At 36.3% G+C, this 25,336-nt stretch overlaps 1 protein-coding gene across 1 annotated transcript in view; it reads right to left on the bottom strand.

The window, feature by feature from the left end:
• Window positions 1–9,678: 9,678 nt before the first annotated feature.
• LOC122798319 (MFS-type transporter SLC18B1-like) overlaps window positions 9,679–25,336 on the bottom strand; it is a 600,458-nt gene continuing 584,800 nt past the window's right edge. The window contains exon 8 of the mRNA XM_044067153.1: window positions 9,679–10,260. Coding sequence (XP_043923088.1) covers window positions 10,203–10,260 — 58 coding nt within the window. The 3' untranslated portion in view covers window positions 9,679–10,202. The remainder of the gene's footprint in view (window positions 10,261–25,336) is intronic.

The raw sequence follows: 25,336 nt of genomic DNA, 5'->3' as shown, positions 1-25,336 counted from the left end.
ACTAGGTATAAATCCCTATGTCACAAGATCGGTTGCCAACTGGCTCGCTGACAGAACCCACACTGTAAAAGTTGCAGACTCCAAATCTGACCTCAAAGCAGTGACAAGTGGAGTACCACAGGGTTCCGTCCTGGGACCTCTCCTGTTTGGTATCTACTTCTCTGAAGTACAGGCTAAAACAGAAGGCCTCTGGCTAATGAAGTTCACAGATGACTGCAAACTAGGAGACATAGTCAAATCACCAAAGAATGTGGACATCCTACTGAAGAGCCTCACTGAGACAGATGCCTGGTGTCAGAGCCATGGCCTCAAGCTCAATGCCAAAAAGTGCAGTGTCATCCCCTTTGGTAAAAACTCTGTACCCATGAACTACCACAAAGGCAGCAATCTACTTAACACTGAATGTGTGATAAGAGACCTTGGGACCCAGGTGGACAGTAGTCTCTCCTTTGATAGTCACATTGCCACAGTAGTCAGGAAGTCCTTCTACATGGCACACCTTATCACAAAAAGGTTCTCATCCAGGAAAAAAGAGGTCATTGTTCCCCTCTACTCGACACTCATTAGACCCATTACAGAGTACAACGCCCCTTTTGGAATGTACCTCACAAGACATCTGCAGCAGCTGGAAAGGCCACAGAAGTACCTCACAAAGAGGATTACTGGCCTCAAACAAATGCCCTACACTGACCACCTTAAAAAACTCCAGCTTTACTCTCTAGCATATCACCTACTCAGAGGTGATCTCTGCCTAACATATAAAGCTATGTCAAACCCAGAGCTGTTGGACATGCTACACCTAAAGAAATACCAGTCCCTCCAAGCTACACGCTCTAGGGACCTAAACCTTGTCACCACAATAAACAGGACATGCTGGAGGGATAGATTCCTGTCCCAGAGACTTCTCATACTCTGGAACAGGCTACCCATTTATGTCAAGAAAAGTTCTTCATTAGCACTCTTCAAGAAAAATGTTGATGAGTGGATGGGAAATAGGAAATACACCCTGGGGATCACTTCTGTGTCTCTGCTCAACAGTGGCACAGGAAAATAACTTTCTTGGGTGGCATAAGCCAGGGAACCTTGTTGGCTAGGCTTACGTAGGCCCTTGGGACGATAGCCTAGTACCTACCTATGAACCTATGACAGTTCTTTGGCATGCATATTTCCAACATTTAGCTTACATGCACACATTGGCAAGCTGATCTCTTATGTAGTTGCTTTTTCTCATCTATCAGTTTGGACTTGCATTACATTTTTCAATACTTTTTGCTTCAATGAATGAAAACAGTCAAACAAAAATGCTAAATAGATTTTCAGAACCCTTATTCCTTTTAAATTTAGGATAAGCATGCAAAACTATTTACATGTACAAAAAATAAATTTATCCTTCCTGACAGGAGTAATTGCCACAAATCAACAGCTGAAACCATAAGCATTACCTAATCTAAGATTAAGGTTACACATACTAGGGACTGTGCTCATACTTAAAATAATTGCTATTTGCTCTTTTCTTACCTCTATTACTCTCACAAATGTGAAAAACAGCTTGCACACTTTCTGTGAACATTAACCTTTAGCCCTAAGAAAAAGTACACTAGCTCACTTTAAATAAAAGTGTGCACGGTTGTATTAAAATGCCTTAAAGTACTAAAGCTGCTTTGGAGGCAACGACTTGTATATCTTACTTCCCACAGTTTCAAGCCAAATTACATTTAAAGTTTAATTACAATGTAAACCTGGAATAAGGCACAAACGGAGCTCAGCAAATGGACAACTTCTTTAATGGACACAAGCACAAATAAATCTGCACCAAATGAAATCACAGCAGCACAGCACAGCAAAGAAACTCATAGCAGCACAGAGCATTATTATTTTTTCTTTTCCTCATCTCAGATAAATGCTCATAAATTCTCTGCCTCAGTTTCCTCTTGGTCTTGCCAGCATAAAAAGAGTCACAGAATTCACATGTAGCAATATAAACCACACCTGTAGTATTACAATTGGCAAAACCTCGAGTAGTAATATACTTGTTCCTCCTCTTCAAAAGAATAGAATCACCTTCATTAATATTAACACAATATGGGCAACACCCACATTTTCGTGTCTCTTTTTTATTACTAATAGGGTTACTGAAGTTTACCCCCTCCAATATATTCTTGATATTGCATCCCTTCCTATATACACATTTAAATGGTTTCTCAAAAATATGGTTCATATCGGACAAACTAGCAAATTTATTTAATTCTTTACTAAGAATACTTCTCAAAAGATTACTCTCACCATCAAAGGTGGTAAACATGGCAGAATGAAAACCTTTTTCTAAAGTTGTAACTTTAGCAGTGTTTGCCTCAATATTTTGTACTTCCAGTATAGGTAGGGGTATCCCCAAAATTGGAGCAAATCTTCCTGCTCTCCCTTCCTTAACCTCTACAATAACTGACGTTAATAGATCTATGGAGTAACCCCTTGCTCCAAACATATCTTTAATAAATTCGCATTCAGTATTAAAATCCTGATCATCTGACGTCATCCTACTAGCTGTCACCAGCTGGCCTTTAAATATTGCTCTTTTTTGAAAAGGTGGGTGAGAGTTTGTGTATTGCAAGTAAGCATTAGAAAACGTATCTTTTCTAAAAATTTTTGATTTAAAACCTTCCCCCATTCTCTGTATGTTTACATCTAAAAAACACAATTCTACTTCATCTACTTTATAGGTGAATTTTAAAAAATTAGTTGTGTTTGAAATATAATCAAAAAATTCCATACATTTTTCCAAGGTATTATTCCAAAAAAGACAAACATCATCCAGGAAACACCTATAGAAGTTCCAATATTGTTTAAAATTTGAATTGTGAATACATTTTTCTTCCCAATATAATAAAATGATGTTGGCATATGTAGGTGCACAATGGGCATCCATGGCTATGCCCTTGGATTGTCTAAAATACTCCCCTTGGAAGAATATAAAATTACTATTTAAAATCAATCCCATTAAAACTAGACATGTACAAAATTCCTTAAAAGGAATGTTATTCTTGCTTTCCAAAAATTCTTCAAACCAAACCAAACCTATCTTATGAGGAATACACATAAAAAGATCCACAACATCCAAAGTAATAACACTAGAGGTGTCTACCTGACTGGAATTTTTAATGTGCCTTAAAAAAATCCCAAGAATCCTTCAACACATTGGAATGTTCCATCACCACATTCTTGAGATGTACATCTACATATTTTGCCAGTGGGGCAGTAATAGAACCCTCTGCAGATACAATAGGTCTGAGAAGAGGATCATCAGGATTTTTGTGGACCTGTGGTATACCAAAAATACATGGGACTTTGGGCTGTTCAACATGTAAATAGTTATATGTTTCTAGATCAATAAGCCCCTCTAAAACTAAATCATTCAAAGAGAAAGTTTTTTTGTATGCAATATGAATTTCATTCATAGACACTCTCTCATAGGTATGCTGGTCATTTAACAAATCAAACATTTTTGTCTCATAATTAATATGATCCATAAATACCACACCACCCCCTTGTCAGGTTTCATGATTCAAAGATTTTTATTCTCTCTACATAAACTAAGTGTATACATTTCTTCCGTAGAAAGGTTTGAACTAACCTTATTGTACCTAAGTTTGTCTCTTAGCTCCTTTTCAACCATAACCTCAAAATTTCTAAGCTGGGGACGAAGGGGCGGATTAAACATACTCTTTTTTGTTAAAACAGTGGTGTTTCTTCTTATATTACCATTAAAAAATATCTCTAAGTTCTTCTGCTTAATAAAAAGTTTAAAATCCACTAATAAATTTGCTATGTTAGCCTTTATGGTTGGAATAAAGGTGAAACCTTTTGTAAATAAGTTAAAATGACCCTTTGCAATGAGGGTAAGGGTATAATTAAAAATATTAAAACCATTGTAACTAAACATACATTTATTAGTCACTATTTCATCTGAAGAAATTATCTCCATGGTGCCTTTCGACTCCTCTGGTTCTGATAACCGTACCTGTAGTCTACTGGATCTTTGTTCTTGAGTCTCTCTGATCTCCTTGGGGAGGGAAACTCTAAAGGGTCATGCATATCATAACTATTAAACTGAGTTTCAATGGGTAATTTATCATACCCCATGTCTCTTTCACCTCTATACTCATATGGTCTTTTATGAAAATTACCCCATGTGTTCTTTGGTTTAGGGTATTGTGTATTGTTTTTGTACTCCTTTAAGTCCCTTTCCACCTTTCTAAATTTCCTCTCATGAATCCAAGTACATTTTACTTCTACATCTTTCAACATTTCATGGTATTTAACTCTTTCACACTCAGTACCAAACATTAAATCGTTAACAATCTTATTGTTAATAATCTCAATCTGGGAAAACATCTTATCCTTTTCCAACTCATTGTTTCTAATTATAGCCTTCATAATTTCAAATCCACATTTGTCAAATGCATAAATAAGGTCCTTGTGAAAATCTGAGTTTTCCACAATGTTGTTGGGGTATTTACACAACCGTAGACCTTTAGGAATAATGTTCAATTGCAAACAATGTTTAAGATACACATTGTTCATCTCCCATGCTTTAAACTTAAAAAACTTAAAAAGCATATTGTCCAAATCAGAAATTAAAGTGGTGTAACTACCACTATAATTGTTATGTTGAGGTATAGGCATCTGCTGGAAATCTAGTTTAAAATCAAGAATGTCTTGAAAATGAACAGTACCTGTTTTATTTTGATGTAAAACACCCGCCGAGGCTGCAATACCTCCATTACTTCCATTCACAGGCTTCAAATTTGAGGTTCCGGACGTACTTGCTGGTAAAGAAATATTTGGAAAACTATCCAAGCTTTTACACTGAGACTGAACAATCTGCCCATGCTGTGAATCCAATTGAGAAATGGTTCCTTCATTCGAAGATAAACCGGCGAGTCTCTCCTGGTTACAAGGAATCGAAGATATCAGAGTTTGTGTTAAGGGTGTAAGCAAACCCACAAGTTGCGATATCTGACCTACGAGCTTATGAAGCTTGCCTAGTTCACTTCCTTTTACTGCAGTTTCAGTAGTCTCAATAACAGAGGCGCCCGATGCCGAGGATTCCATGACCACACAAAAAAACTAATAAACCAAAACAGTGGTCTGAATGCCCAAAATTAAAACTAGTAAACCTGGAATAAGGCACAAAAGGAGCTTAGCAAATGGACAACTTCTTTAATGGACACAAGCACAAATAAATCCACAGCAAACAAAATCACAGCAACATAGCATAGCAAACGAAATCACAGCAGCACAGCACAGCAAACGAACTCTCAGCAGCACAGAGAGCATTATTATTTTTTTCTTTTCCTCATCTCAGATAAATGCTCATAAATTCTCTGCCTCAGTTTCCTCTCGGTCTTGCCAACATAAAAAGAGTCACAGAATTCATATGTAGCAATATAAACCACACCTGTGGTATTACAATTGGCAGAACCTCGAGTAGTAATATACTTGCTCCTCTTCTTCAAAAGAATAGAATCACCTTCCTTAATACTAACACAATATGGACAACACCCACATTTTCATGTCCCTTTTTTTATTTCTAATAGGGTTACTGAAGTTTGCCCCCTCCAATATATTCTTGATATTAATACTGAATGTGAATGTGAATTTATTAAAGATATGTTTAGAGCAAGGGGTTACCCCACAGATCTTAATGTCAGTTATTGTAGAGGTTAAGGAAGGGAGAGCAGGAAGATTTGCTCCAATTTTGGGGATACCCCCACCTATACTGGAAGTACAAAATATTGAGGCAAACACTGCTAAAGTTACAACTTTAGAAAAAGGTTTTCATTCTGCCATGTTTACCACCGTTGATGGTGAGAGTAATCTGGTGAGAAGTATTCTTAGTAAAGAATGGAATAAATTTGCTAGTTTGTCCGATTTGAACCATATTTTTGAGAAACCATTTAAACGTGTATATAGGAAGGGACGCAATATCAAGAATATATTGGAGAGGGCAAACTTCAGTAACCCTATTAGTAATAAAAAATGGACACGAAAATGTGGGTGTTGCCCATATTGTATTAATATTAAGGAAGGTGATTCTATTCTTTTGAAGGAGAGGAGCAAGTATATTACTACTCGAGGTTTTGCCAATTGTAATACCACAGGTGTGGGTTATATTGCTACATGTGAATTCTGTGACTCTTTTTATGTTGGCAAGACCGAGAGGAAACTGAGGCAGAGAATTTATGAGCATTTATCTGAGATGAGGAAAAGAAAAAATAATAATGCTCTCTGTGCTGCTGTGAGTTTGTTTGCTGTGCTGTGCTGCTGTGATTTCGTTTGCTATGCTGTGCTGCTGTGATTTTGTTTGCTGTGGATTTATTTGTGCTTGTGTCCATTAAAGAAGTTGTCCATTTGCTGAGCTCCATTTGTGCCTTATTCCAGGTTTACTAGTTTTACATTTGGGCACTCAGACCACTGTTTTGGTTTATTAATTATAATGTACCTTGTAAAAGTCCATCAGCTGACAGTTCAAACATTTAATGATTAATTACTTGTCCCTGTTGACTTCTTGTCTTCAAGTAAAACCAGTTGGTTCAGCAAGAAGCAGCTACTGACTTTGTAAATGTATGAAAGAATCTTTGTCAATTTCTCTCAAAACACTCTGCCCAAACCTCATTCAGACATGAATGAAACCTGATTCACTACAGTACAAACATATATATATCACATTTGCTTTTTTAAGCTTTCAACAAACTGTTTCATCAAGAAAGCAACAACTTCAATATAACTGGCACAGTACTTCACAGCAGCCTAAAATAGACTTTCAGGTTTGTACCTATCAACTTCTTGTTTCCCACTGAAAGCCTTTGCAAATAGAAAAAAAGTTAATGACTTTGCAATTACAAGAAGGAGCTACTATTTTAATGCCTTTCATCGTTTTATCTTATTTTTCAAGTCTATTTGTTTAAAAGAATAAACCTTATATCAAGGACTTGAATCTACATAGCCATCTGTATAAAAACAGGGGAAATTATTATCCTAATCTTGCATATAATGTGATCCACCTACTTTTATATTCCCCCACCACAGCAGACCAGGATCACAACATTATATCATCAACTAGGTTCTGTTATTTTATTTACCTTGCTGCAGTGTAAAGCCTGGATACTTTACAACTATGAAAAAAATACATTCTTTCTTTAATATCTTTAACATATACAACAGTCACTGATAAGACTTCACCTACCTTGTATTTAAAATATCCAACTGCACACTGTACAAAACTGCTTCACAAAATAACATGCAATTTACCTAATGAAAGTTTTATATAAATAATAAGAACACAATTGTTTTATGTACAGTTACTTTTTTACTCCTTTCTGTGTCCTTCTAAACATTAATGACATAAAACATGATAAATGATTTACAGTTAAAAACAGCCAATAAAATTCCAGTCTTTATCAGCCACTTCTTACTGAACAGCTGGATTTCAAATGTCTGTTCCTATATCTAAAGGGACTAATGCTTTAAAGTCTTCCATATATTCACTAATTTCAAATTGCTACTGCTCTTCTTCCTGATCCACTCCATCTCCACAAAACAGCCTCCAGTTCAAGCCCAAAATAGTTGGATTCTACTAGTCAGCTCCTATACTTTTTTTTGTCAGTGAAGCATTTTCTCTTTTTGGACAAGGGAAAATGTTTCACTGGCAAAGTTTCTCTATGGACATTGTTATTTTCAGAAGAATAAGAAGCAGAGTTCCCTCTATAACCTGTTCTGCCTCTTAAAATATATTTGTTCCTCTAGGAAAAATAATTTGAAGAAAACTGAATACAGCAGCTTGAATCTATCATCTGCCTCTAAACATTCAAAGATTGTTGGAATAAACTTGCTTCTCTTCTGCCTGGAGTACATTAAATAATGATTTTCCAAAAACACTCTGCTGTCCCCAGTTTGTAATAAGATTTCCTTCTGCCACAGTTTTTTTTCAGGAACAACTCTTTCGGCTGTCACGGTTGTATCTGTATTAATATAGGTCTTGGCTGCTTTTTTGTAACCATAATTGAAGTATACACATGATGTGCCCTCTCAGTTAACAAATCCTGCAGTGAAACAGCAGTCCAGTTGCTTATTTTTACTTTCATAAAATTAATGCAGTCTGTTCCTTCAAGTTCCTCTGTTGCAACAGAACATCTCAGGTTTTCTCTGTGTGGTCAGTGTTCTACCTCTACTATTTTTTGAAGCACCTCTTCTTGAGAAGCATCAAGTTCAGACAACACTTTTATCATTCCAATACCTGATTTTTACAGTTTTACCTGTTCTTCTGAATAGCTATTTAAAGCTTCCTGTATTTTCCGAAGTGTTTTGTTATTTGTCTTTTTCATTCCACTGAGTACATTTTATTTATTTATTTATTTCTCTAAATTACTGGAAGCCATCTCCTGTACTAAAGCTAAAACTTGAATTGCTTTTTGAAAAATAGCTGCAATATTCTTCCCTGACATAGCTTTTTCTTCTACTTATCTAGCAGAGTTTCTCTTAATTTTTCCAAATTTCATCTTTGTAGGTATATAGGCAGTATATTTGCTGGTCAGCAGCTGAATTTTTCCCAAATTGTTTGCTTTTGTTGGCTTATTTTCACACTGGGCGAGCTCTAATCAACTTATTGATCAGTGTGCAGGTTTCTTGGAAGTCATTCACATTTTTTGTCTTGCAGTTTTGTGTGTGTGTGTGTGTGTGTGTGTGTGTGTGTGTGTGTGTGTGTGTGTGTGTGTGTGTGTGTGTGAGTGTTTGTTTGATTGCACCATTGAGGGTGGACTCTGGAAAATAAAGTTCTGTTCATGCTTTTTGTACATCTGTGGAGTTAATATTCTATGACTTGATGAAAGAAAGTATAATGTACCCAGAACAAAAGAAACATGCAGATATCTTTGTTTGGAAATTCTATGAGTGCCTTTTATGCCAGTCATAGTTTTATGTTTCTAAGGCTGAACATTTTATGTTTCACAGCTTTGTTAAAATCCACCACTTGGATCATAAACTATCCAAATGAAGTTGGTTATTTTGTGTTGCATTCCATTTCATTTTTTACATAGCAATAGCATTATTTCATGCTTCCTTACAGCAGTTTACACGTTTCTTGCATTAATTTTTATTTTTTTATTCATTGACAAGATAAATGGCATCTCTATATATATATATATATATATATATATATATATATATATATATATATATATATGAGCCTTTTGCAGCCATAACACAGGCTGCAATGGCAAGGATAAATGCAATATGTGTACATACATGCATACATACATAGTATGGTAGTTAATCACCCATGATATTTTGGGAGAAGACTCCCACATTTAGAAAGCCTACACAAACTTGGTGAGAACATGCATAACTCTACACAGACTGTGAAACCATGAGGCAGAGTTCTTACCTCTGGCCCACAGTACTACCTCACTGACCTATGTCCTGCTTCCTGTGGAAACTATCTTCCGGCATGCATTTGATTCTTGACTTTGTGGAAATAGTCATTTTCAGGCCTACGTCTCACTTGTAAGCATTGTAATATTATGACAGTAGTTGCATTTTTTGGTTTGAAGAAGGTAACTGGTAATCAACTATGGAATGTGATTAAGTATGTGCACTGGAAATAAATGCCATTTACTACAAAACTGAAAGCATAAGCATACATTTTAATAAGTTAAGTCATGGCCAATATTGTTTTCTTTTGCCTTAAAATACACTCATATGTGTTACTTTGCTGAGATACAGTATGTGCAAAGTGGTATTTTGAGAAAATGTTTTTCATTATTTTCTGATTACTATAAAGTGCACACATGTGCTTGCTACATCACGTACATCTGAAAGCATGCATCTTTTTTGTTTTTATTTGACAGGACTCAAAATTATTTCTTCATGCTTTCATAACATTGAATAGAGTGCAACAGTCCAGTAACTATCTGATCTTTGGTTCTCAAGCAACTCAGGCATGTAGTAAGGAGGAAATTGTATATATTCCATTCTCCAGCTTGGCATGTGGAGACTAATACTGCCCACAATCTTTTTTGTGTTTCACATTATACACAGTTAGCTGTCAGTCAAACCAACATCTTTGTAAATCATTCAGGAGTGCAATGTTAAAATTATACTATTGTTGGTAAAACACATCTGTGTGGTAATCATTAAACTACTATCCTTCAGCTCTGTAGGGGAGAATTTTCTTCTAGTGGCTCTAGTTGATTAGGCACTGGTGACCTGTAAAAATACAAAAATATTAGGTATTAGTAATGAAGTATTTAAGGGTTATAATATTTATCATGGGTATAAAAATGGCCAAGGTACACAGTTTTTCATCACTATCAAAACAGATGAGGCATGTCAGGAATGCAGATGTTCTCTGCAACCAATAACACATATTCAAAATATCCTGGCTCAGCATATGACCTTAACCCTCAAAACCCCAGAATCCCACAGAATATTACACTACAAAATGGTGGTGAGTGGATACCTAGTGCTGTTCACAGTTGCTTGACTTAATGGAAGGTTAAAATTGGGCATGGTTAGATGAATGGACATTGGCTTGCAACAAGTTAGGACAAAGTTATTTTATTTTGCTATCAGCCTAATATATAAGGGTAGTGTTCTGTGCATATGTATCCTTATTTAGTTATGTTTTATTGTATCTATGGTGTCTTTCTTGCTCTAGGCACAGTTAGCTCTTTAGTCATTAATTTCCAATATTCAGATCAGCGTATGGATCATATGCTAGCAGAGGTTTTGATGTTACCAATAGATGATATAATGCATGGCTGTTCCTTGACTTTAGCAGTGTTCTTCTTGATGAGTATTTATTTATTTATTGACATTTGTTTACTGAAAAAGTCCCACTGTGCAACAAATACCCATTTTCAGTGGAGGCCCAGGTACAAAAGCTTCAGAGAATTGAATAACATCAAATAAAACACTAGTACAAATATAAATAAAAAAGATATATACATACAGTCTGTACTTCTGCGGTGGTGCAGCGGTAGCGTTGTTGCCTCACAGCAAGAGGTTCTCCCGTTTGATTCTCTGCTGGAGTGTGGGGAGTGCCTTCTGTGTGGAGTCTGCATGTCCTCCCCATGTTTGGGTGGGCATTTGAAAGACATGCGTAAATGGGCGTGCCTTCGTTGAAGGTTGAACGTTGAGCTGGCACCTCGGAGTTCGTGAAAATCTACTGCCAATCATTAGCGGACCGGAGTTCTGCTGTGGCGACCCCTAACCAGGAAAAGCCGAAAGACAACAACATATACATACAGTTTGATAGTGGAAGACATAGAATACACCGGTGATGTAAAAATAAATAAATAAATAAAAATGATGATTAAATAAGACAATCAGTATATATAGGAAAATACCGCGGTGGTGGTGCTGCGGTAGCATTGTCGCCTCACAGTAAGACGCTGTCCGGTTTGATTCTCAGCTAGAGCGTCTTCTGCGTGGAGACATGCGTGAATGGGCATACCTTCGTTGAAGGTTGTGCGTCAGGCCTGGCAAGCCGGTACGTAAAAATCAACTGCCAATCATTAGCGGTCCGGGAAAAGCCGAAAGACACAACAAGTTTATATAGGAAAATATTAGAAGTATAGTCTAGTATGCTAGGAAATAAAAAAATACAAGTCCACCCTAAGAGTGGGGTGACGACAGGTTGAACGATATACATAGTTAGTAAGATGAGAGGTTAGGTTAGTAAGAATGGAAAGTGTTTGTTAATACAGATTATGCAGCTGAGGTACATTTATATCACATGAGAGTGTCAATTATGGCTGTTTTGCAATGTAAAATTTTGAGTGTGCACAAGATCACAGACTTTCTAGGATGATTCAGATGTACAGTCTCTTGGAAAAATACTGTTATGAAAATATACAATGGTGCATTTCAGTGATTCATAGCATTTGAAAAGTGTCTCATTCACCAGGATGTGCTTCATAACCTAATAATGATTTTTTGCCTGCTCACATGTAAGATGGAGTGCAAGCAGTAGTAAAAAGTCATGATGCTTTTGCTTTTGTGTGAGAAAGTGTAGTATTTCATTCATCATAACTAAGGAAATAATTATGTCTGAAATGCCCATGTGCAGTATGACTGACATTATCATACAAGATATTTCCTAAGTGGATGCTCCATAAATGCTCAATAAAATATAGTAAGTATTCTTTTTCTCCCAAAACAATAAATAATATAAAGTCCCTCAAGAAACATTATTTGGCTAGTTCACACTACATCATAGATTTTGGACCAAAACTATGAATGGCGACTTTCACAGCATATGCACGGTTACTGTTTGTGTTGACTGACTATTTCTAATAGTATATACTTATACAAACTTGTCAACAAACAACTTGATAGCATTTAGACGAAACACAAACAAACATTTACACATTTATTATCAATCGCTAAACACGCGCGCATTTTTTTGCAGTATAAAGCAGTATTATCAATTTGATTATTGAATTCATGGACATTGTACTAAATAATAATTTTTGTTCTGCAATGGTGAAATTAAACAAAATAATGCTAGGGTAGCAATCAGTCTGCCCTGTTTAACTTGTTACTACTGTGATTTCAGGAATTTTAACTTTAGTCTCTTTGCTTGTGTCTGCACAATCAATCTAGGATTATTTAAAGGAGTAATTTTAATACTGGACTTATTCAGACTTTCAACAGGATGCATAAAATTGATGAAGAACACACTACAGGAGGTTTCAGGAATACATTTGTACTGGTGTTTCTGATGAGTCATTTCTCTTTGAAAAATCTTTCATTCTAGAAATACGGGCAGGAGTTTACATTACCTGGGCATTGATGCTTCTTCTCTACTTTATTATGGTTATATGAAAGTCACCCATTATAGGAATAATATCATATTGTAATAAGAACTGTTGTAAGTATATAAGATATAAAATTTACATGTACTGCTTTGGGTGTTACAGTTATGTGAATAGTGCATGTACAACAGAGTTACAATTAACTATGATCCATATCAAATTACTGCACATATCTTGAGGAACTTTAAGATTTGATTATCTTCAATATTAAGTGTGCTGTAAAAGCCAGATTCTAAAATAATGTATGCTGATTTTTAGCTGCTACCCAGAGTAGAGTCCTATAAATGAGTATGCCAGCATTCAAAGCAGAAGTTGTGCACAATTGGGTACTCCCAACACACGAAGATAAAGCGTTAGTTAGAATTATAACCATCCCAATCCAAAGCACCACTAGAATCTTACAGATTATACCTCTATCATGCCTTTTACTTTAAGTTAAAGGCATGTAGTATATATATATTTAGAAGAATGCATATGATAAATATTATTTGTTTTTTTTTATTATTTATATAATTTCAAAAAGTTTTAACATATTTTTATATATTTGTGTATATTGTATATATATCTCTGATACCACACTTTATGACCATTCAGGGCTTTATGTTATGTTTCTTTAAACTAAATGTCATTATTATATGCTTATTGAATGTGATTGATTCATTTTGATGATTAATTGATTTACTTAGTATATAGACCTTTATTACACCTTGTGTTTTATCTGAAGAAGTTTTATTGGAGTTCAGCCTTTCTGGCACTGGTTTTGGTTTCTTTTGTTTTTTGGTTTTGGTGCAATAAGCAAAAATTATTATGATATAGGGAAAACTACATAAGGACATCAATGAATATCGAGAAGGCAGTCAGTACCCTATGCCTCCCAACAATAACAGACAGTTCCATCAACGCTCTACTCAATTTTGGCAAGAAGAGATATAACTACCAAATTGATGTTCATGATGAACACAGACATGTTTTTAGTAGAGAGGGGATTTATTTCTAGTAACAGAGATTACGGATACCTATTTTGATCTTTTACCAAGGAGAAACAGTAACATCACCAAGGTTATTATGGACTTAAAGCTTTTATTAGAAAACTAAACTTAGAACATCTGTTGGGGACAGACAATTTGAGTTTCCTGACATTCCCTAAGAGGCCTATACACATACATCCCACCTTATCCCCAGCTTAAAATTTGGAGAACAGGCTGGAAATGAACATTTGGAATAAAAAACAGGTGGATATCGAGCTAATTTCAGAAAGCACATTGCTATACACTTGGCACATAATTCCAATATCAGAGTTATGGAACCAATGATAAAAAAGGAACCTATGGCCAATGGTGACTATGCAGCAAAAATAAATTTGGAAAAACAAACATCAATCTTAAAGGGAACATTTCCATGTGGAAAGTGTAATCAATGTCAGTACATTTTACAAGGCTCAAGTAGGGCAAGAAACACAACTTTACATGCCAAGGGGCATTTTACATGCAACACCACAGGTGTGGTTTATATTGGTCTATGTCAGGCTTGTCCGGCATTTTATGTCGGCAAAACGGACAGGGCTTTCAAGCGTAGAATATACGAACACCAATATGATATCAATAAAGGCAAAGACACCAATGCCTTTTATAGGCATTCGTTAACTTGCCCACATATGGCCATAAGGTTCTTTGTCATTGACAAAATACAGCAAGATCAAAGGGGGGGGATTGGGAAACCCTCTTGGCTATTAGGGAACTTATTTGGCAGTTGCAGTTAAATGCAACAAGATATACCGGTCTAAATGAGGCTACCAGTTTGGCACCAGTACTGAAAAAGAAAAGGAGCACACTATGATGCCCTAGAATTGGTTTCAGGTTCATATTTATTTAATTTCTCTTTCTTACGTCTATTTTTCATTTGTATTTTTTTGTTATGCACTTTATTTGTTTAAAGGTTTTTTAAACAGTTTCATTCAATTTTAATGTATGCATAATAAAATTTAAACAATGAAAGGTGTTGGCCACAAAGGGTCCCATCAAGAACTAAAATATCAAATCTGTCCAAGTCCATTCAGTATACTTTTAATTATTGTTTTTATATTTATATTTATGGGCAACTACATGTCAAACTTTTTGGAAATCATTTTATTTAACAAATATTAGTTAATTATTTAACTTTTTCAGGTATATTTAAAATGTCAGTAATATTATAATAAGTTTTTTTTTAATTCAAGTTTCAAGCATTTAATATTTTCGGAGCAATTCATTATTAACTGTTTTTAAAGGGTACCTACAACAGTCAAACGAGTTTTTAAACATATTTTTGTATAATGAATTTCAAGGGGTTAAAAGTTTCAGTTTGCAATGAATTTAACACATTACAATTAATGTGATGTATTAATTGAACTCCAATTAAGGCAATGTGCTTTTTGTACAAAGACTTGTTCCTTTTTTAATTCAGTTACACTTGAGAAAGCCTGGTATGACCAGGCGAAAGCGCTCGTGATTAAATCTGTCTTTGTTTGTCGTTGGAATAAAACTTTTATATCGGATTTCGTGGAGGACTTTTATATTCACTTTACAGCTAAACTGCCTTTTAAAGTTTGGTTCAGTTGGAACATTATTTTAACTAACAGAATTGTGCTGGAGTTATTGGTGTGCTGACTGCAGGGCTTGGTGGGTCCTTCGGTGTTTTATAAGGAAATAATTATGTCTGAAATGCCCATGTGCAGTATGACTGACATTATCATACAAGATATTTCCTCAGTGGATGCTCCATAAATGCTCAATAAAATATAGTAAGTATTCTTTCTCCTCCAACAATCCCATAAATATAAAGTCCTCAGAGAAACATTATTTGGCTAGCAGTTCACACTTCATAGAGATTTTGGACCAAAACTATGATGGCGCACTTTCACAGCATGCGGTTACTGTTTGTGTGTGGTTATTTGACTAAGCAGTTCTAATAGTATATACTTATACAAACTTGTCAACTTGATAGCATTCAGACAGTCTGCACCTAAGGGCAAACAAACATTTACACATTTATTATCAATCGCTCAAACACGCGCACCATTTTTGCAGTGATTAAACCAGAGTGCAGCAGAAATATAAAATAGGTAATTATAGCTCCATTCCTTTATGCACTTGAAGTCAAGTCATACTACTTGTGAAAGTAAAAATGAAACAAAAATAATGCTAGGGTCAGGGAAGTCAGTCTACCCTGTTTAACTTGTTACTACTGTGATCACCACCAGCACAAGAGATTTGATACTTTAAAACTGTTATCACATAGATAAATGTTTTTTTTTTTCAGGGGATTAATATATTTCACTCATTCTGGATTTCAGGAATTTTAACTTTAGTCTCTTTGCTTGTCTGCCACAGGCTCAGGTTGTCATGGAATAATAAATCAATCTAGGATTATTTAGAGCCAGAGTAATTTTAATACTGGTCAGTACTTCGATTCAGACTTTCAACAGATGCATAAAATTGATGAAGAACACACAATGACAGCCACCTGACTGCTAACTGTAAATATTATAGTTAAGTATTTGAGCTGCTCATCCTTTTTTTCTGAGAATTAGTCTATTGTTTCAGTGCTGCATTCACGGAGGGCCTTTCAGGAATACATTAAGAGATGTACTGGTGTTTCTGATGAGTCATAAGCTTTATTGAATTCTTAGAAAAACTGGTCAAACTTCTCTTTGAAAATCTTTCATTCTTAGAAATACGGGCAGTAGTTTTTATATTACCTGCATTGATGCTTCCCCTTCTTCTGTCTTTATTATGGTTATATGAAAGTCACCCATTATAGGAATAATATCATATTGTAATAAGAACTGTTGTAAGTATATAAGACATAAAATTTACATGTACTGCTTTGGGTGTTACAGTTATGTGAATAGTGCATGTACAACAGAGCTTTAGGTCTTGCTTTGGTTCAAGCTGCAATTAACTATGATCCATATCTTTAGAAATTTGACAACTGCACATATATTGAGGAACTTTGAGCACTTAAGATTTGATTATCTTCAATATTATTAAAATTTCTCTTCTTGAAACAAAAAAAAGCTAATACTATATTTTTAGCTGTCTCTGTTCATTACCTAGACACATATAAATGCTTAATATGGAAAGCACTATCATGGTGTAGTATTTTATACCTGTCAGACATGTCTACAATGTTATAATTTATCGTGGCTTGTTTAACTAATTAAAATCAGTATGTAAGTGTGCTGTAAAATACTAGCCAGATTCTAAAACAATGTATGCTGATTTTAGCTGCTACCCAGAGTATTGTCCTATAACCAGTATGCCCAGCATTCGAGCAGAAGTTGTGCATTATTCCAAATGTGGTATATGCAAATGAGGATATATATAAGTCTTCACAGGCAGATCTATTTCCTGTGCCTTGTTTCAAAACAATTGGGTACTCCCAACACACGAAGATAAGCGGAGTTAGAATTATAACAAGCCACATCCCAAGCACAGCCCACTAGAATTATGGAAGTTTCTAGACGTTCAGGAAAACATGAAACAATGCAGTAGACAGATTAGGTGTAAGGAAATCAACCAGTTCCTTTCTAATAATTTAGTAACTTAAAAATGATACCGCTTCATGCATTAATACACTAAGAAAAATTAGTGTATGTTAAATATAATTCAAGTCCCCTTCTCCCTCCTAAGAATTTATTCTGTTGTATAAGGAAACAAATGTGGCAAAACACATTCTCTGTCTTTTTCCAGTTGTTAACTTGCATGTCTTGCCTTATTGTTTGTATTATGTATACAGTATAATATGGAAGCATGTCCTCAGGCGGACTTGACAATATTTAGCATATGTATTTATGATCAGAAGGATAAGAATATATACCCACAAAGTAGTCATAAAATGCTATTTTCATTGCATAAATGATCAGTCTAGTCTCTTAACACATTAACTACAAGATGTGTACTAGGCTAATAACCACTGAGGCCTTTTTAAGTTTAGCCATACATCACAAATCTCTGACAAGTTTTGATATGTTTGGTCGTATAAGCAGGGGCTTGGTAGGTGAAACATTTATAAGTAGAGACCTGGGAGATGAACCATTTAGAAGCCTGGTCTGGTTCCTGTTCCAGTTGTCCAAGTTACACTTGAATTGGGATAGTGAGGAATTCTGCTTCATGTGGATAGGGAGCCTGTTCTGGAGAAGGGGTTGACTCTGGGATATATGCCTGTCTCTCCAGCAGGTCCTATTTATATCACAGGGGAGGTTTAAGTTTTTAGAATGGGTAATTCTGGTGCTGTTTGTTTTGTGGATATGAAGGAGATCCATCAGAGTGGGCCAATGGTGCCTTGCATACCAGGCATAGCTCTCTATTCAACAGCCTGTAGGAAACAGAATACAGGGATAGGGCTTTGAGGTGGTCTTCATAGGACATGTTATTTATGTCCTATATTTCTTTAGTGATAAACCTCTGTGGACATTCCAATTGCTGGTTGTGTTGAGCTTGATTACTATCCTGCATCATTATGTGAGCCCATTCTATGCCATGATGATTCTTTTCTCTATCTAACTATTCATCAGATTGATCCAACATTGCTGGTGTGCTGAAGACTGCTGTGGGGTGGAACTGGTCAGTTTTTTTAAAGGAATCATATTGCATAATAATTTTCTGACTTAAGCATCAGAGAATATTTAACAGTGATGTTTAAATTCATATGATGCTATGGTGATAGTGTGCATCTAAAATATATCTCTGATTGGTTGGAAATGTAATATTAATTTTGTGAGGTCTGAATTACTTATGTAGTTTTTCCCTTATAACAAAAATCAGAAATAAATATGCCATTTTGATAATCTACCAGGTAATGAATTAAAGTGTCTTCTTCTCACTTCGGTATAGCTTTGTGTTATTACCCATTCCAGATGCCCTATGCATCTATTATCCACTTATAAACTGGTTTTAGACAATGCACCAGGAACTTACAAATAATGAATTAAAATCAATATTCCAACTACTGTTATGATAATCTGTACCTAGACCAGGAATGCTATGATTGATCAGAGTCCTGATGATGACCATGGGGACCAACCAAAGCTCAAAGCTTTTTTTTTGCTCCTTAGCTTCCAATGCACTGCACCTGCACTAGAAGTAAAGCAGGACTTACTGTAGCTTATTGGGGTGGGGGGCAGATTTATTGGATTTTTTCATACTAATTATTCCAATACCATCCTAAGCAAAAGCTGCTACTAGGTTATATCATTTCATTCACAAGCACAGGGTTCCAATAAAGAACGACAATATGGAACTGAATAGTAATAAAAGTGCAGTTGTACTTAGGTTGTTGAATTATAAGGATTTAGAGTATAAAAATGTGACAGCTAAAGGCTACGGCTACATTTTATTTCAACAGTTTTCTTACAAAACAGTTGTTATTCTGTAGGTCTGTTGATCATTGTAATGTGCAATGTGTAAAATGTGCCTTAGACTGCGTTTTTACACTTGTAGTGTCAGACATCTGCTTGGATGATACTTTGTTTAACTCCCACTTCTTGGTCTTAATACTCTGTTTTCAACTGGTAATGATGAAAGCAATACAGTTCCAGTCAAGGATATTGTTAGACCATATTGCCAAATTATGTGTAGGAACTTCAGTAAACTCGATTCAAGAAAATAACTTACAAATGCCTTTGTTTAAAAATAAATGAAGACAACAAAAACTAAGTTAATTTTATTTGAAAAAAAAATCATTTATGTACAGCAAAGAAGTTTACAGTCTACAGTGTTTATACTATAGTGCAAGTCAAGTGGCACAGACAGGAAAGAATAGAAAAGGACTGGTTTCGTATAATGCATATGTTGTAATATATAATATAACATTATCAGCAAAGAGAGCTCTGATACCTAGAAGTCTTAGGCAATGAAGTATGACTACGAAATGTACTGTAAAGGTAAAAAAAAATTGAAAATAATATTACACAATGTCATAATAGCAACCAGACCTGCCACCATTTGATTTGGATAGGGAACAACCTGTACCTGATCCAAAATGACATAAGTGAGTACAATGTTTTTAAAACTGTGTGGTTGCAACAAAATGACAGGGAACTTTAGATTAAAACTATGCTTCATTAGGGTTGGTGACAGTTGTTACACCATAGCAGATGAACTAGCTAAACCAGCCGAATACTTTGTTGTTAAAGTAAACCTGACCAATTATTTTGAAAAAAAAGAAAAAAAACAGAGTTTGAAATTTACAACTTCGGGGTAAAAAGTACATGAGATCACTGAAATTTGAGATTTGCACAAAAGATGGCCGAAAGTGGTGTGTAAAACATGTAGGTTTACCCCTGCTGATCAAATAAAATCCTATGTAATGCAAAACCATAGCTCTGCAAACAAAATGATAAAAACTCTTAAGAGAATATTGCCTTATATTCAGAGACTGATTACATTATCTCAGCACCGAGAAAACTGAACAAAAGCATAAATGAGAAATAATTGCTGGAACTCATGCAGGCATACATTTTTTAAGTATAAGCAACAACAAATGCAAGAATGCTAGTAGAAGTCAATAAATAAATATGACCTTAGAAGATGGGGGATTTTTCCTCATAAGAAGAGAAAGCCAGCAAAAATTCATTTATGTGGTAATCACTTTGTTATGTGGAGCAGATTCAACTCCCAAAAGCTTAAAAGAAGGAGAGTCACATGAACCATCTCTTTGCAAGCTTGCTCTTACATTACTACTGTAGTAGTCATATTGATTAAAGTTAATTTCTTTGGTTGTATTTCTTGTATGCTGAGCTTGAATATGGTCAAGAAAGATTATTATGCTCTACCTTGATTAAATAAAATGAAAGTTTGTTAGTTTATTATTCATCTTTGTAAATTATGCACTCTTGTCAATTCTAGCATCTTTGGTAGGTGCTACAGACAACACCAAGCAGGCCCTACTACTAAAAGCTTGCTCATTTTGAAATGGAAAACATGATAAAAGTTTCTGGGTCATCTCAGTCCCAGTGCAGTAATACATATGCCTTTATCCTGCTTTGCTCCATGGACTTCTTAATGCATAATTCCTTTATAAATGTTGCAAAAACATGTATTTATGGAAAAAGTGCAAGTGCAAAATATGCATTTTTTTTCATTTCTTTGTCGATTAAAGTAACACATTTGTAGTTACTTCTGGAGGATACTATTACTCCTCACACAAAATGCTTTTAAAAGCCTAAAGATTAAAATATTTTTGTGTACACAATTATAAATGTTCAACAATGTTAAACAGAATGACATTTTATTGATTTAATTGCACGACAGGAGTTTAATTTACTGTTGATAATTTTTTACAAGTTGCATTAATTGTCTGATGAAGTCCTGATTTGAAATAGAATGAACATGCTCAACTTTGTTTAACAAAAGTGTTCAGCATTTATTTTGTTTTGCTAGTACTACATTAAAAGGTTATTGTAAGTGAAGTGCTCCATAGTTTACAGCTTTTTGTGATCTGAACAGATGATATACTGATATTGTCCTGTTTTCTGAACTATACTAACATACTGACTCAGTACAAGCTGAAAAGCTTCTCACCACAGCCAGCAGTTGACTTAATTATTCAAGAAGTCCTTTTATAGCTTCATTCAGAGATAGGATTTAAATTTTGAAAAACTTATGGTCTATGGCTTGCAGGCAGAAGCTTCTCAAGAGATTAGGTACAAACCCTTATGTCACCCAGTCGATAGCCATCTGGCTCACAGACAGGACATACCTCCCAACCGTACCAAATTACTCATTTTTTACTGAGTTTTGGGGTCCAAATAATGGGGTGCCACACCTTCATTTTCGACTTTTTCCAAGTTTTATTTTTAATTTATTTTCCCTGTTTTGTTTTCAGCTGACGTCATCATGTGCACGATTGGTATGAAACAGTTACAAGAGTTTTGGTATGGATCTTGATCTTTTCTCTTGTGGCTGCAATTTCAAATGGAGCTTTTCTCTATCTGCGAGCCGGCGAGGCAGAGGTGAACAAGATTCGGCTGAAGTAGGAAACTTCTCTTTTGCGGCAGCAATTTCAAATAGTAGGAAACATATTTTTATTTATTCTGTGAAGAGAGAGTGTCTACAATTTCAAATGGAGCTTCTATCTGCGAGCCAGTGTCTGTGTGTGTGTGTGTGTGTGTGTGTGTGTGTGTGTGTGTGTGTGTGTGTGTGTGTGTGTGAAAATGCCCCCAATGTAATTCTCAGGCTCAAACCCTTACCTTGGGTACAGGGTAAAAAGAGCCTAAAGTCCCTAGCCACCACCACTTGTGAATTAAAGCATCATATTTTTGATCTGCTCCTCATAAAATCTGTGGTTTTCAGGATTGTGGCAAATCACTGAAGGATTGAATTCCACTTGTGAATTAAAGCCCCGTATTTTTGATCTGTTTCTCAAAATCTGTGGTTTTCAGGATTGTGGCAAATCACTGAAGGATTGAATTCACTAAATAATGGCAAGCATTTGAATTTCACACTTTAATGATGAATGTTGTTAGTGCATATGCTCCACAAGTTGGGTGTGCAGTGGATTAGAAAGAAAAATTTTGTAGTGAATTGGATGAAGTGGTGATGACTGCATCCAAGGGTGAGAGAGTGGTGATTGTAGCAGATTTCAATGGGCATGTTGGTGAAGGGAACAGAGGGGATGAGGAAGTGATGGGTAAGTATGGTGTTAAACAAAGGAATGCAGAAGGTCAGAGCTAGTGGATTTTGCGAAAAGGATGGACATGGCTGTGGTGAATACGTATTTTAACAAGAGGGAGGAGCATAGGGTGACATACAAGAGTGGAGGAAGATGCACACAGGTGGATTATATCTTATGTAGGAGGGCCAGTTTGAAGGAGATTGGAGACTGTAAAATGGTGACCGGAGAAAGTGTAGTTAGGCAGCATAGGATGGTGGTTTGTAGGATGACATTGGTGATCAAGAAGAGGAGGAGGAGTGTGAGGGCAGCACCAAGGATCAAATGGTGGAAATTGAAAAAGGGTAATTGTGAGGTGGAGTTCAGGGATGAGTTAAGACAGGTACTGGGTGGCAGTGAAGAGTTACCAAATAGCTGGGTAACTACAGCAGAGCTAGTAAGGGAGACGGCTAGAAAGGTGCTCGATATCACATCGGGGCAGAGAAAGGACAACAAGGAGACATACTGGTGGAATGAGGAAGTACAGAAGAGTATACCGGCAAAGAGGTTGGAAAAGAAGAAGTGGGACTGTCAGAGAGATGAAGAAAGTAGACAGGAGTATAAGGAGATGAGGGGCATGGCAAAGAGAGAGGTGGCGAAGGCTAAGGATAAGGCATATGAAGAGTTGTATGAAAGGTTGGACACTAAGGAGGGAGAAAAGGACCTGTACCGATTGGCTAGACAGAGGGACCGAGCTAGGAAAGATGTGCAGCAGGTAAAGGAGATAAAGGATAATGAGGGAAACATACTCACAAATGAGGAGAGTGTGTTGAGGAGATGGAAAGAGTACTTTGAGGGATTGATGAATGAAGAGAATGAGAGGGAGAGCAGGTTAGATGATGTAGGGATAGTGAATCATGAAGTACAATGGATTAGCAAGGAGGAAGTAAGGATAGCTATGAAGAGAATGAAAAATGGAAAGGCTGTTGGTCCAGATGACATACCTGTGGAAGCATGGAGGTGTTTAGGTGAAATGGAAGTGGAGTTTTTAACCAGATTGTTTAATGAAATCTTAGAAAGTGAGCTGATGCCTGAAGAATGGAGAAAAAGTGTTTTGGTACTGATTTTTAAGAATAAGGGTGATGTGCAGAGCTGTAGTAACTACAGAAGGAGGGATTAAATTGATAAGTCACAGCATGAAGTTATGGGAAAGAGTAGTGGAAGCTAGGTTAAGAAGGGACGTGATGATTAGTGAACAGCAGTATGGTTTAATGCCGGGAAAGAGCACTACAGATGCGATGTTTGCTCTGAGAGTGTTGATGGAGAAGTACAGAGAATGTCAGAAGGAGTAGCATTGTGCTTTTGTAGACTTAGAGAAAGCATATGACAGGGTGCCTAGAGAGGTGTTGTGGTATTGTATGAGGAAGTCAGGAGTGTCAGAGAAGTATGTAAGAGTGGTACAGGATATGTACGAGGGTAGTGTGACAGCGGTGAGGTCTGCGGTGGGAGTGATGGATGCATTTAAGGTGGAGGTGGGGTTACATCAAGGATCAGCTCTGAGCCCTTTCTTATTTGCAATGGTGATGGACCGGTTGACAGACGAGATCAGACAGGAGTCCCCATAGACTATGATGTTTGCAGATGACATTGTGATCTGTAGTGAGAGTAGGGAAAGAGACCCTGGAGAGATGGAGATATGCTCTAGAGAGAAGAGGAATGAAGGTCAGCAGGACTAAGACAGAATATATGTGTGTGAATGAGAGGGAGGATAGAAGAATGGTGAGGATGCAAGGAGTAGACGTGGTGAAGGTGGATGAGTTTAAATACTTGGGATCAAAAAGAGTAATGGTGAGTGTGGAAGAGAGGTGAAGAACACAGTACAGGCAGGGTGGACTGGGTGGAGAAGAGTGTCAGGAGTGATTTGTGACAGACGAGTACCAGTAAGAGTGAAAGAGAAGGTCTACAAGAGGGTGGTGAGACCAGATTTGTTATATGGGTTGGAGACAGTGGCACTGACAAAAAGGCAAGAGTTAGAGCTGGATGTGGCAGAGTTAAAGATGTTAAGATTTGCACTGGGTGTGACAAGGGTGGATGGGATTAGGAATAAGTATATTAGAGGGTCAGCCCAGGTTGGAAGGTTTGGAGACAAAGCCAGAGAGGCAAGATTACGTTGGTTTGGACATGTGCTGAGGTGGGATGCTGAGTATATTGGGAAAAAGATGCTAAGGATGAAGTTACCAGGTAACAGGAAAAGAGGAAGGCCTAAGATAAGGTTTATGGATGTGGTGAGAGTGGACATGCAGGTGATTGGTGTGACAGAGCAGGATGCAGAGGACAGGAAGAAATGGAAACAGGTGATCCGCTGTGGTGACCCCTAATGGGAACAGCTGAAAGAAGATGATGATGATATTCTTCAGAAACTAAATGATAACACAAAACCTTTTATTCTAGCAATTTTCTAAGTTTATAAGATCAGTATTTGAAATTTGTCCCTATTTTGGGGCTGTATTCCCCCATTATTGGCTTTGTCCAGTTTTTGTGTGCTAAGAGGTTGAAACTAGAGCTATGGTGAGAAGTGAGAACTGAATTCACTAAATGATAGCCATTTAAGTTTCAGTCTTCCAGTTCCTTTCAGAAAACTGCTGATTTGGCATAGTAGTATGTTGCTCTGACTATAGTGCACAGGATCCTGGGTTCAAGACTTGGCAGTGAAGTGCATTGTGGTAACAAAACAGTTTATTTTAACAACTTTCCAAAATGTTTGCCCCCCCCCCAAAAAAAAACAAAAACAACTGAAATTGAAAATAAGAACGAGAAGCTGTGCAAGATGCCTA

Source organism: Protopterus annectens, chromosome 3.part1 (assembly GCF_019279795.1).
Source record: "Protopterus annectens isolate FY-2018-M chromosome 3.part1, PAN1.0, whole genome shotgun sequence".
NCBI lineage: Eukaryota > Metazoa > Chordata > Ceratodontiformes > Protopteridae > Protopterus > Protopterus annectens.
This window is presented reverse-complemented; position numbering and strand designations above follow the sequence as displayed.